At 40.9% G+C, this 13,353-nt stretch overlaps 1 protein-coding gene across 1 annotated transcript in view; it reads right to left on the bottom strand.

Annotated features, from left to right (window-relative positions):
• Window positions 1–13,353, bottom strand: part of VAT1L (vesicle amine transport 1 like) — a 56,138-nt gene that overhangs the window by 20,888 nt on the left and 21,897 nt on the right. The window contains exons 5-7 of the mRNA XM_058034271.1: window positions 12,107–12,210; window positions 11,332–11,387; window positions 9,508–9,702 (exon numbers count right to left, since the gene is read on the bottom strand). Of these exons, the coding sequence (XP_057890254.1) occupies window positions 9,508–9,702; window positions 11,332–11,387; window positions 12,107–12,210 (355 nt within the window). The remainder of the gene's footprint in view (window positions 1–9,507; window positions 9,703–11,331; window positions 11,388–12,106; window positions 12,211–13,353) is intronic.

The following is a 13,353-nucleotide window of genomic DNA, read 5'->3' as shown; positions in this document are numbered from 1 at the left end:
TCCAATATTTTCCCTCTATTACCGTTTTTTTTTAGTGAGTCTCACTCACAGCATCCAGCAATTATTTCTGAGTGACAGCAAACACTCATTGTTCCAACCCTGCAGAATTCCCGGCCAATTAGTGCTACCACCAGCCCTGTGGAGCAGGAGACACAGTAAACTTTCTCTTAGAATTCATTTGAAACTATTTCTGCTGGTGGATGCCATAATATATTGGCATATATTTCATCCACATGCAAGACTGGAAGAAGTCAGGCAGATATTTCCTTGCATTATCAGGCAGAAATAAAAAGGAAAGGATTGAAGCACACTTGGATCAGGGATATAAAAGCAAGTAGCTTTTGTTCTCTGATACTTCAGGGAGAATGTAGAAATTGTTTTTGAATAGGGAAATGATCCCATGACACCCTTGAGGAGTGCTTACATTTCATGACACAGACAGCAAAAATGAAGTGTAAAACAACTGTGTTAAAGCCAAATATACAAAATAAAGACAGAAGAAATGAACTCTGTCTTCTGGGGCTATGCACAAATGTTGGTGTCACTGATGTCCACAGTAAAGCTTTCCCTAACCAGGTATCTATTTCCTTGCAGGGGAGCAGCATCACCAGTTCAGCTCCACACATAAGGAATGTCTGCCAATTTATTACTTAGAAGCCAGCTAATATGTTTCAGACCACTCCTGTAAAATACTGCTTCTTCACAGTAATTAATCAGCAGCTTGCTCAATATAACGGCTTTGTCCTTATTTTTCTAATAAATGGCAAAGCAGCTCTCCCCATACAGCCTCCTGTTGCTAATTTAATTAACTGCAAGCATGTGACTAGTTTATCTTTAATAGTGCACACTTTTTCTTCAGAGGAATCCATCAATGATTCCTATATTATTTCCCTGCCTATTCCCCCCTGCCCTTGCACTATCCATCAGGAACCAAATCTACTTTTTATTCCTCTTTCCTTGCAGCTGCAGGAGCTGTTGAGGCACACAAGGGCGAGCAGCAGTGACAGCCTGGCCTGCCCCAGAAACACAACCATGACTCACCAGTGCACTTTCAACCCGTGTCTCATGCCTTCCACCAAGTGTTTTCTGCCCCTCTGTGTCTCCAGAACTAATTAATTCTCAGCAGAGTGCTCACTAAGTAGATCAGGAAAGAGCTGTGGCTGCAGGCTGTATTTATGTAAATGCAGAGGTTCAGTCTCAGGCTGGTCAGCTTCTAACCTTTGCAACAGCAAATGTGAGCACAGGATCAATGCTCACCAGAAACGCTGCCAAAACACATTTCCCTGTTTGCCACTTCATTCCAGTGCGAGGAAATGCCATTTTCCTGGAAGGAGGGAGCTCACTGACCTCTGGTAGAACTCACACCTCTGTCCATCAGAGCCCCATTAAGGCACTGAGCAACACAAGGCTCCAGGAGATGCTGAGGCACAGCCCAGGGCTATGGCTGGGAGAGGCCAGAATTAGAGAATTCTCTGGCAATTAGAGATTTCCAGGCTGATCCATGATCTTTCCACTGCTGTGCTGCATGGCACCAGGCAGGCAATGACATCCACCATCTCTTTGGTTATTCATCTACTAAATGGGTACTGCAGCACAGATATGCTCACTGTGCACAAAGGAACATTCTGAAGACTCTATGTTGTTGTTTAAATACAGGTATTTAACTGGCAGGCTAGAGAACACAAGCTAAATTTCAGAGGCTGTAAAGAAATGCTAGAAAGCATAGAGCAGAAATAAATTACTTGTCTAATTAAATTCCTTTCATGTAGCTTGAATTGCATACAGTGCTTATGAATAATATACAGCAATTGAAAAGAATTGACTTCTGCTTACATACTTAACAAGTCTGAGTTTCCTAAAACAGCTCATTTACCCAATCAGATTTTGTGGTAATCACAGTTAATGTCATGTATTTGAGGCCTTATTACAGAGCCACCATGCCTGTATCAAAGTCTTGTCTTGTTTCTATCCCTGGTTTTTAATGAAATCATAAGCATTGCCATCAACAGTGGGGGAATCTAAAAAGACTGCTGGGTTATGCTATTGCTTCCTGATAGGGGTAGGAAGGCTAGAATGAATTATGAAGTAACATGAAGTCCTGTTAAACAGAATTAAAAGCATAAGAAAAGCAAATGAAATTTTATAGGCACTTTGTAGGAACTTAATAATTCACCCAAGAGCAGCAAAGTTCCCATAGTCAGGCATACAGAATGTTTTAGAGGGGAAAAAAACCGCAATAACTAATTAATCTCCAGTACTTCCAAGATATGTTTCATTCATCTAAGCATACAGCAACAAAATAATTTGGAATTTTAATTAATATTTATTTCAGATAGACATCTTGGGAAAAAATCTTTGCCAAGCCTAAATTAAAGATCACGGCCCAGTTTTCATTCCTTTAGAATTTGTGTTCATTGTATTTAAAGTTAGCAAGGTAAAATTTAGGTGGAATAGCTTTCCCCTTAGCCTGGAGAAGAGGAGGCTCCAGGGAGAGCTCAGAGCCTCTTCCAGTGCCTAAAGGGGCTCCAGGAGAGCTGGAGAGGGGCTGGGGACAAGGATGGAGGGACAGGAGCCAGGGAATGGCTGCCAGTGCCAGAGGGCAGGGCTGGGTGGGATTTTGGCAATGAGGAATTGTTCCCTGGCAGGGTGGGCAGGCCCTGGCACAGGGTGCCCAGAGCAGCTGGGGCTGCCCCTGGATCCCTGGCAGTGCCCAAGGCCAGGCTGGACACTGGGGCTGGAGCAGCCTGGGACAGGGGAAGGTGTCCCTGCTATGGCTGGGGTGCAATGGGATGAGCTTTAAAGTCTTGTATCAACCCAAACCATTCCATGAGTCTGAGATTCCCCACATTTAAAAGATATGGTCTCTCTTTCAAGTATCTTTGCAAGAGATTTGGCCTCTGTGTATAATTCTGTGTATAATTTGTTTGTGAACACAGAGTCAAGCTGCCCTGAATTATTCAAGTTTTGTTCCTCAGTCTGCTTTCCCAACATCTCCATTTTCAAGCCTGTTACATCAGCAAGACACAGCTCCATGCATTTTTTGTGTGCTTTGATATCTTGTGTTAGACCTGTGTGTGTACAAGGAAACAATGGTGATGAACAGATAAAGCATTTAAATTTACTTTGAGCTACAAGTATTTATTTCATCCAGTTGGATGAAGAACAAAGAGAGATCCAAGGCAGCATCAGAGGCCAGGATATCTGCAGAGGTAACCCCTGTCCATCAGGAAAGCTGCTCATGAACAACTGCAAAGAAGTTGTTCTGTCAGAGAAATACTCAAAGCAAGCAGAGTGTGCTCTGTGGTGCTGGAGGAGCAAGCACAGCACAGACACTGCCAAGCTCGTGTGAGGTTTCACAGAATGAGCTGCACTTCTCTCCTCCGACACCACAGGACTGCAAAGTAAATTGTTTTATGCTTATGAAAAAATTAATCTTTTCTGTATTTCAGAGTGGGTTATTACTTTGGTTATAAATTTACTTCCACTTTTATTGGTACTCTGTTGTTTTGTATACCCTGAAGAATAAACACTGTAGAAGTCCTTGACTTCAAAAAAGGCATAATTTGTTCTGCTGGAGAATGTTTTCATCAAGCAGGAAGGACAAAAAAAACCTGCACTCATTATTATGACATTGTAACTATTAGGAAAAAAAATTAGACCTGGGATGGTATTTAGTATTCCTAACAAGATACCAGCCCAATCTGGTATTATTAGATTGCTCTCTTTCTACGTTAAAAGTAACTAATGGGTCAATTTTCTCTAGGTCTCACTCCAGTGATACATGGCAGGCTTTTTGCCCTGAAGCCAAGATCACAGAAATGCATAAATAGCTTTTGATGAAATTAAAGTCTCTCCTTTAGGGGGTTCACTGTTATTATTCTGCTATCATGGGTTTGAGATTTTCCATCCCCCTGCCTCTCAAATAATGATATTGCTGATATTTAACAGCCTGCACTGAGGTGGTAATTTACAGGAGAGGATGAGTTCAGTGGAAAAACACGGGTTTACAGTACCTGAACCCTTGGAAGCCAGTGAGCAGTGCTAAAACCAGACATATTGTGGTTGCTTTGCCCTCCCCAAAACGTGCCATAAATTCTGTATGGAAAATGTTCCTTCATCCAGGTCTTGTCCCTGGATTGGAATTCAATAAAGCTGAAATCTTAAAGCAGGGCTCCTCCTCTTTTCCTTTGCCTGCTAACAACACTGAGAGCTAATGCAGAGAACAGAGTGTGAGAACTACCTATGACAAAATGTGCCTTTTACAGGAAATTTTTGTACCAGCAGGTATTCTATAATGTCACTGGAATGTGATCAGCTGCACTCCTTTAGCTTCAGGTTCTTAAACACAGCTTGGGTTTCCTTAGCAAACTACCACAGAAAAGCTTCAAGAGCAGGAAATCTCACTTAGATAATCACTATATTTACAGCCAGACCTACTGATACAGTAATTCCTTTAAAAGGCACATTTTCTCATATGTCGCTGTTCTCACATGTGTCTGTTCTCTGCATTATCTATCAGTGTTATTTGCACACAAAGAAAAAATAATACAAACCTCACAGGGAGATTTCTCATAATTATTCAGCCAAAAAAAACCCCCAGTGACTCAGTGCAGTGTTCATTACAAACTAAATTAAGGTGCAGGGCTCTTTCCAGTTAAAAATATTTTATGTACTGACCACAAGGCACAGTCACTTGAGCTCTCTGACAGTCATATCATGATCTGTAATATTTAGTGCTCAATTCCACTGATTTTGATCACAGGTGAGGGCCATGGTGTACTCCTGGGTCTGGGCCATGGCTTTGGCATGACTGTTCACTAAGTGAGGTGCTGCTAAAGGCATTATTGCATTATCACTGCAAACCAGTGACACCTGGTGACATGCATACTTTGTACCAGGACATCATCACATCACCCTCTTAGTTTTTAAGAGTAACTAACAGCTCTATTGCACAGGTTTCAGTGTCTCACCACTCTTGCTGACCCTAAGGGACAGGAGCCTTTGGTGCCATCACTGCTCCATGGCAGGCACTGCTTCAAACCCTCTGAGACTGAGGAATGCTCAGTCCCATGCCCCTTTGGGACATGGCACAGACCTGTGGGCAGGATGTTCTTCCATGCTCTCACTCCTCACCCACATGGATCAAAATGCCCAAGTCTGAAAACTTTCTGACTGCTGAGAGTCCCTTCTGAAACAAGCAGCTCCAGGTACAGGGAAAGGTGCCCCAGATATTTTGATGACTTTGACCATGACTGGCAGTTCCCGGGCAAGAATTTGTAGGGTTTGTTTTACACGTGCTCTGTGCTAACTCTGACTGCTGTAAATCACCAAAGAAGGCACATATAACTTCTGTGTCAATCTACCTTGAACATAAATTTTCTTTTGCAACTCTAAAGAGATGAAAACCACAGAATTTTAATAGAAAAGTGCAACGTGCATGTTTTTACTCAACACACTAGATTTTTTTGAGAACTGCCAGTTTTCATCCTGCTTACTAATTGACTACTGTGTAAAGCCAAATACTCCCAGACCCTCAGGAGAATGCTAATGCATAAATGCACAGTACAAATTAATCAGAATGAAGACGAGTAGTAAACAGGCACTAACCAAGAAACAACTAGAAAGATCAAAAAATATTCACTGAATACAAATTCTGTTTTAAACTCTATTTGTAATGAAATGCAATCCTACCAGACAATCAGCTTTTTACTACAGAGCAGCATTTTAAGCATGTGCCACTACAAATCATCTCATCTTTTAAACACTTGAATGCATAAACAAATAGTTGCAAAGCAGCAAGATATCTCACCAGCAGCTAATTTATTGTATGACTTCATTCATCTCATGATGAGCAATTCCCAAGTTGTATTTCCATTTTAAAGTATCTGTGGATTTTGTTACTGTCACTTTTAGTTAAATCCTTCTTACTTTTCCACAATAAAGTGGTTCTAATTGCCTACTTGAGAGAAGACTTGGCTTTACTGGGATTTATGGATGTAAGTTTGAGATTAAAATTACCCTTCCCAAACAAACAGCAGCAGCTAACACAGCAATACAAATAGTTTTGCTCCACAGCAGCAGTCTAGAGTCTGGATCCAGAGCTCCCTTGTGTCAGCAGTAATCTGATGCACTGAGGAAAACTGAGCCACTTCTAAGTGCCTCTTTTCAGTCAGGTGGCAAATTTGTTCAAGCAGCCTGCACTGCAGAGGCAGGGCAGTGCTTACCCCAAAGCAAAGCCCACTGCAACCAGGAATCCTCCCCCAGACTTCCTGGCCTTTGGATTCAGCCCTAAAGCACAGAAACCCAACACCCGAAGGGTTTACATCCTAATGAGAATGATCTCATGGACACTCAGGCAAACCTTCATGCTTCAACAGGAACAGCATCAAATTAAGTCCATCTCATAATTTCTGAGCTGTTCTAGCTATAAAATAATTTGACAATCAACTGGACATCATTAACGCAGGCTGCATAATAGGCAAATGGGAATCTAATAACTTTCTCTAAGTTCTGTATTATTGCCACTTGAAATTGCCATTACAATATTCTCTCATCAGTATATTCTTTAAAATTCAAACTGTGTGCTCCTGCAGAAATTACTAAGAAATAAATGCTGTTCAAGGAACCATACCAGGCCTTTAGAAGAATTAAGTATTTTTTTTACACTTCATGAAGACCGATGTAACCTGACACAAAGCCTGTCTCTGGCTGTTCTCACATGCACTGGAACATAAAGCCCTCAGCTTTGGGGTCATCATGCAAGGAAACCAGTCTTGAGCAGCAAAGGGGAACACCCCTGTGCATATAACTCATTGTCCTCTGCTCTGACATGTGGATGGAAACTGATAGAGGACTGAAAAGAGCAGCATTTATACTGAGATATAGCTCTGGAACAAAACCAGGTGTCTGCCACGTTGGCTTTAGAGCCTACATTAATTTGTGAATTGATATTTTCACAAAGGAATACATGAAAACAAATGCAGATGCAGAGTGAATAAAGAGAACTGAAGGGATGTGCTGGGGACATGCCTTTCATACAGAGATCAAACCTATTATGCATGTGATTATACATTCAGGTATTTAAAATAAAACATTTGGAAAGGCGTCCCATAGTTGAGGCTCCTTTGAGAATTTTCCTTACAATATTTTCATTTTGAATGACTCCAACTGGATTCAAGATAACCTCTAAGGTGGAATTGCTAGACAAGGGACACATGAACTCCCCCACAAGGCTCTGGAAAAGGCAATATTCCTCCACAGAAAATTAATCAGCCATTCATTTTCAAATGCCATGTAGGGAGTCCCCCTTTCTGCCACTCTCTAGTTAATGCACATCCTCAGTGCTCTGATGGGTCAGGCAGTTTCCTTAGGAAACCTGGTAAAAGTTGGTCATATATTGGTTTAGTCTCTAATAAACCATACTGGGAGAGGGCACATAAAGTGGACATTTGGAGCTCATCAAGCTTACCCAACAAGAAGTGAAAACCAATCAAATGTCCACCTCTGAAAGGAGATGCTCAAGCTCTGGAATTAAAAATGAAAACCTACCAAAACAGAACAGAAATGCACCAACCTTTTTTCAGTCTATTTCTCTTTAGTCCTCAGCTATGACACATTCTCTGTGTATCATATTAATTGAGAGTCAGTCCTACGTTATTTTCATGACCACAAAAATATACCCCAGCAATGATAATGCCCTGGATGAGTAATATTTCAGTAATACTTTGCAATCAAATAAACAACTCTTGCACTACCATATCCCTTAAGGTACAGCCAGACAGTTCCTCTGCCAATTCCCAGACAGCTCATGGAAAGCCAGCAGGTGTGACAAATGAGCTGGAGTTTCAGACTGTGCTTTACAACAGATGTATTTACACATATCACAATCTACTGGTGGGGATGGAGCATGCTACTGCCAAATGTTAGATGAAATGTTATCAAACAGAATTCTCCCAACAAATTCCCATCATGCTGACTATTGAGATCAGCCTGCCATGTGTAATTTTTCATGTTATGGCATGTCCTCAATCAAGTATTCTTTAAGCTATTGTTACTATTTTAATTATCCTTCTCTTACTCACCAGTATATGAAAAGTATGTATTTTACATGAACAAAGAAATTGCAGAATGCCTGTCTAGAGACCTGTGCCACTTACATTTTTAAGCTCCTTCATAAGCTTACTTAATAATTAAATTCAAAAAGACACATCAAAACCATAAATCTGCTCCTATTTCTGGTTCATGCTGCTCTGCAAAGGGCTCTCCCTTTCAGGCAGCAGCACAGGATTTGTTCTGGCCTGAGCAGCTGCTCTTTATCACAACAGCTGCCATTCCTGGAGCAGGTGGGTGCCCAGGAGAGCCCTCAGTGTCCCCAGTGTCCCTGGGTGCTCTTGTGACACTGTGGCCCCAGGCAGACCTTTCAGAGGAAAAGAAGGGGCTCCTGGGGAAGCTGCCACCACAGGGGCTGGGCCCTTTGCAGCTCTGCCACACGAAGAGGCACCTTGGGATGCACTGGGGCACTTGCAGGGACAGCACAGGACATGCTGGGCTCAGAAAACAGCTCACAATCCTGGTAAAACACAGCCACAGTCTCAGTAAAACACAGCACTGCTCATGGACTGAGCCTGCTGGTGGTTACTATTCCCTCATGGTAACACCTCCTACTGTGCTCCACCACAGACAGGATTTTGTTGCAGCACCCTCTGAGCAGCGAAATCCAACACTACAGACACAACCCCACTCAGCAGAGCCATCACAGACACAGCCCAAGTGATGTGCCAGGCTCAGTGCACCTCACACACACAGAAACCATGAGTATTAACCTGCTGCTGCTCTATAATTGTGTTGTTTCTTCATGTGGTAATGTCTGTTCACACCTCCAAAAATACTTCTCTTCCTTCATCAGCATCACTATAAATGTTATAGTTTTGACAAGGGGTTTGGAACTGCCCAGGATGGCAGCAGCTTGCTTTCTTTGCATGTCCTTAAGGAGAGCTGAGCAATTAGAGGAATTTTAAAAATAACCATAAGAAATCCACAGTCCACAATTGCAACTTACACTTAGAGTTCTGATTTGTCTTTGACACATTTTCAGTAACTGCCAGAAAACCTTCAAACTTCCAAGGCTTGCTAGCACAACTGTGGCACTGAAACTAAAGCTTCTGTATTAAAATGCATTCTGAGGGAAAAAAATCTAACTTGTTTTCAATTCCACTGTTTGCGTTTCACTCTGCACTTGTTAGTCACGTGCTTCATGCACTTAGGAAAAAGAAGGTTTTCTAAGGCTGAAAAAACACATTTATTATTAGCATTTTCAATAAATATACACTTAGTAGAGAAATATCTGGATAACTTTGGATCTTGGATCTTACAAATAGCAGGGGCTCTAGAGGCAACTTAGGCACAAACTGAAAAGCAGAAGACATTAATAACTAGAAAACATGTTTAAATATGATTTTACCTCTAAAAGTGATTATTTTTCAGAAATTTCAAAATGAGGACTCCTACCTCTTCCAAAGCCCATAATGAATCAACCACAGGCTTGATCTTCTTACTGTTATATAGATTTAGGAGTTTGTCCATCACACCCTTGACCAGGCCACCTCGATTCTGTTTGAAGAGCAGATTCAAGAGGGAAAACCCAGCAATGACTTTGTTCTCCTCATACAGCTTGATGGGATTTACTTTCTCAACCTGCCACCACTGGGAACCAATAAACAACAGCATGGTTAGAAAAACATTTTTCTAGAATTGTGCAGGGAAGTTCATAAGCAAGCTGCCTGTGCAGATGTGATAAATGACTCACGGAGCAGCAGCCAGGAGGAGCAGCAAGGGTTTGATTCAAGGATGAGGGAAGGGAGGGTGCAGCTGACTGACAAGCAGGAGTAAAACACAAACTCGTGCAGGAGGAGCTCAGGGTGTGAGAGGGATGGGAACACATCTGGGTTTGTAGGAGGGTCTGGCAGCAAGGAGTTTGGATTGCCCAGATGTTCATGGCCACTCCTGGCCCTGACTCTGCCCAGAACCAAGGGAACCAGGCACTGCCTATCAGCTTTACATCCATTAGTATGTTTATGACACTTGAGCATACCTCGCAGTGTCTGATGAAAGGATTTTATTTCATTTAGCCCAAGAGCATCATTTACAGTGAGAGATGCCACTTCCCTGCAAATTTCATTTGAATGGGTAAATTTTTAATTAGAATTTTCATACAATTTTTATGAGTTAATTTTGCAGCATAATTACATAAAGAAACTAGCTATAATTGTAGACAAAATTTGTATGTTTTTTTATTCCTTCAATTTATTCATATTTATTCTGTCAATAAATACCAATACTATCTGAAAAACATTTCAGCTGAAATTTATTTCATTGGGCCAACCTAGTCTACACACTAAATGCATCTGGATATTCTTACATTACCAGTAAAAAGGCTGCATAGCAATGATTATCTTGTTTTGGTCACATGTGTGTGACAATGACAGGGATCCTCCCACTACAACCATTAAGACAATGTAGGAGGCACAGAACAGCTCCTTTCTCTGGCTTCTCTTGTTTTCAGCTACACAGAGACTTTTGAGGCCAATTCCTCCTGGGAAGAGGGTGTTGCTGGAAGCACTAGATGAGATTTTGGCAAAAAGATCATAGGACAGATGTTCAGAAAAGACTTTTCCCTATGTTTTTCCTGTATGAAGGAATTGCTTTCACTCCTGGTTAACTTGTTTCTTGCTGGCAGTTTATATGATTTATTTGTCCTGCTTTTGATCTCTAGGATTTCTGCAAAGATTTCTGCAAAGTTGTTGTAGAAAGCTGAAGAAAAAAAAAATTTGAACTTTGAATTTGTTGACATCATCAATTAGGAAACAAATGCCACATCATCATCTCTTTGATGTCACTTGAACATGGAGAACTGAAAAATGCTTTTCTGTACGAAACAAACTTCTGAAAAGCTGGAATTGACTGGGCACGGGCCCATTTAAGAGGTACATCTCCTTTAATTCACTGCATGGTCCTAACAGTGTTTTCAGATACAAGGACCCTTCAGGGTACAGTTAATCACACCCATGGATGTGATATTTTGCCACAAGTAAATAAATAATGCAGTCTAAACTTTGCTGTGTAAGAGCTCTGTGTGTCACAGACAATTTCAATGGCAATGTGAAATGCACACAGATCCAGTTCTGGTCCAGCTGTGCTGCCAGGAGGAAACATGGCACAAAAACACAACATCAGAAAGAACAACTCAGCAGAGACAAATGAAAATGACGAAGATGAAAATGCCACAGAAAAGACCAAAGTTAGAGGAAAGAGCATCATCACAGAGACACTTACTGATTTTGCAAAACTGAAGAAGCTTTTTGTCTCCCCAGTAACCATGTTAGATGAACCTGTAAAAGATGAGCACATTCACACACAAGTTATTATTACAAGCTGCAGCAGACCATTTAGTACATGTAAAATCATCTCTATGATTCATATTTAAGAAAAAAACAACATGCCCAGGTATAAATGAGATTAGTAGAAATATTTTGAGAATAAAAAACAACAAAGAGGGCCAGGCAACAAAGCCCTCCAGGTTTACAGGAATTCTGAGCTGGCACTGACAATCTATCAAACTGGGGACAGGTTAGGTTCTGCTGGGCATCTTCCCATAAACACAGCACTGCTCATGGATTGTGAGCATAAACATAAACACAGCAATCCCTTCAGCTTCATCCCTTCCCAACAGCATTCTTCCTGAAATTGTCCTTCACGCTTCTCTCTCACAAAAACTGCACTGAAGTTTCCTTGGCAGGAATGAGAGACCCAGCCTTTCTACCATCCCTCTCCTGTATCACCCAACGATGCTTAACCATCTGTACTGTGGGTTCACTTTCAATTTTGGATTTACTTTTCTAAATATTATTTTAAATCTCTTTTTTTTTTTGTATTACCATTTATTTATCAATAATTTAGTGCATGGTCAGCTTCACTAAAACTCTTGACTGGAGTGATCAAACTGAGCAAGCACAGCATGTCAATCACCAGTTCTGGAAGAGGGGTATGGATGCTTTTAAGCTCTGCAAAACTTTAGTTTTGGAATGTGTACCTGCTTTTTTCCACTCACCATATAAAATGTAAGTCCCGAGTGGTTTGAGAAGACTGAGGCCTTTCCCAGTATTTTCTCCACAAAGACAGTCCAAAACAATATCTACTCCATCTGCTGAGATTCTAAAACAAGGAAAAATCTCTTACTTTGCAGTAAGGTACACAGGGCTGGTTGTTAACAAAATGCCAACATTTCCCAGGTACTTTAGAAAGGACTCTAAGGTTGAGGCTTTGCTGTGAAAACTTTACCCTCATCAAAATACATTTCAGATTCATTCAGTGGCACAGTGCAAGTTTTTCAGCTAGCCAACCCATGCCTCTTAGGCATTAAAGAGGGGGAAACCATCTTGTTCCCCATTTTTCAGGGCTTTCAGTAAAATTATATTATCAAAAGGCAACAGATACAAAGTTCTTTTTTGACTGAACGAAATATCAGAGAATGCTTTTTTGTGAATAGAGAAAAAGGATATTTTTCTTATTCACATCTAATATTATTTTTCTGAATTTGTGAGAAAATAGATCTTATCCTAATTTCTTTTCATACAAAGTTACTCATAAAGTTATTTGCAGAGTCTTCTTCTTCAGATATTTTATCAACTAGATATCAGCTAAGACTTAAATCAAGCATAAAGAGAAGTCACCAAGAGCTAGAAATCCAGCCCAATCAGGCCATTTTGTACTGTTTCAATAAACAGTTTGCATATTTATAACTTTCCAACAGCTTAGTCAATGCAGTGTCAATATGATGCTAAAGAAGAAAAAAAAATATATTGAATATCCCGATTTAGGCTTGTAATGCATCTTTCAGCTTCCTCACAAAACAAAGGTGAGACCCACATATCCACTGGTTACAAACAGCAGCAAAACCAGGCAACTTCACTCCCTGGTACTGCTGCCACATTTGGGAGAATAAATTGCTTCTATTCAGGCCACTGGATGAGCCTCCACTGTAAAGAAATAAAAATTTTACAATGAAACAGCTTTCGGTGCCTTCCCTGGTTGAACTGACTCCTCATCCCCTATGAACATTTCCACATTCATAACATTTCTTAAGGATTTTTTGTTTATTTTTTTTCATTTGTTTGGAATCATTGGTGGTTGCTTTGGTTTTGTTCTGTTTTTTGAGTTTTCTCCCTGCTGAGTGCCCCAGTGGCCTGCAATAAAGCAGGTTCCTCTCACTGTCCTTTCTCCATCACAGCTCCATCCTCTTCTGCTACCAGACTTTTAAGAAGTGAACACTTGAAGCAGGACACAGCACACAGCTAA

The sequence above is a fragment of the Melospiza georgiana genome, chromosome 14 (assembly GCF_028018845.1).
Source record: "Melospiza georgiana isolate bMelGeo1 chromosome 14, bMelGeo1.pri, whole genome shotgun sequence".
In the NCBI taxonomy this organism is placed as follows: domain Eukaryota; kingdom Metazoa; phylum Chordata; class Aves; order Passeriformes; family Passerellidae; genus Melospiza; species Melospiza georgiana.
This window is presented reverse-complemented; position numbering and strand designations above follow the sequence as displayed.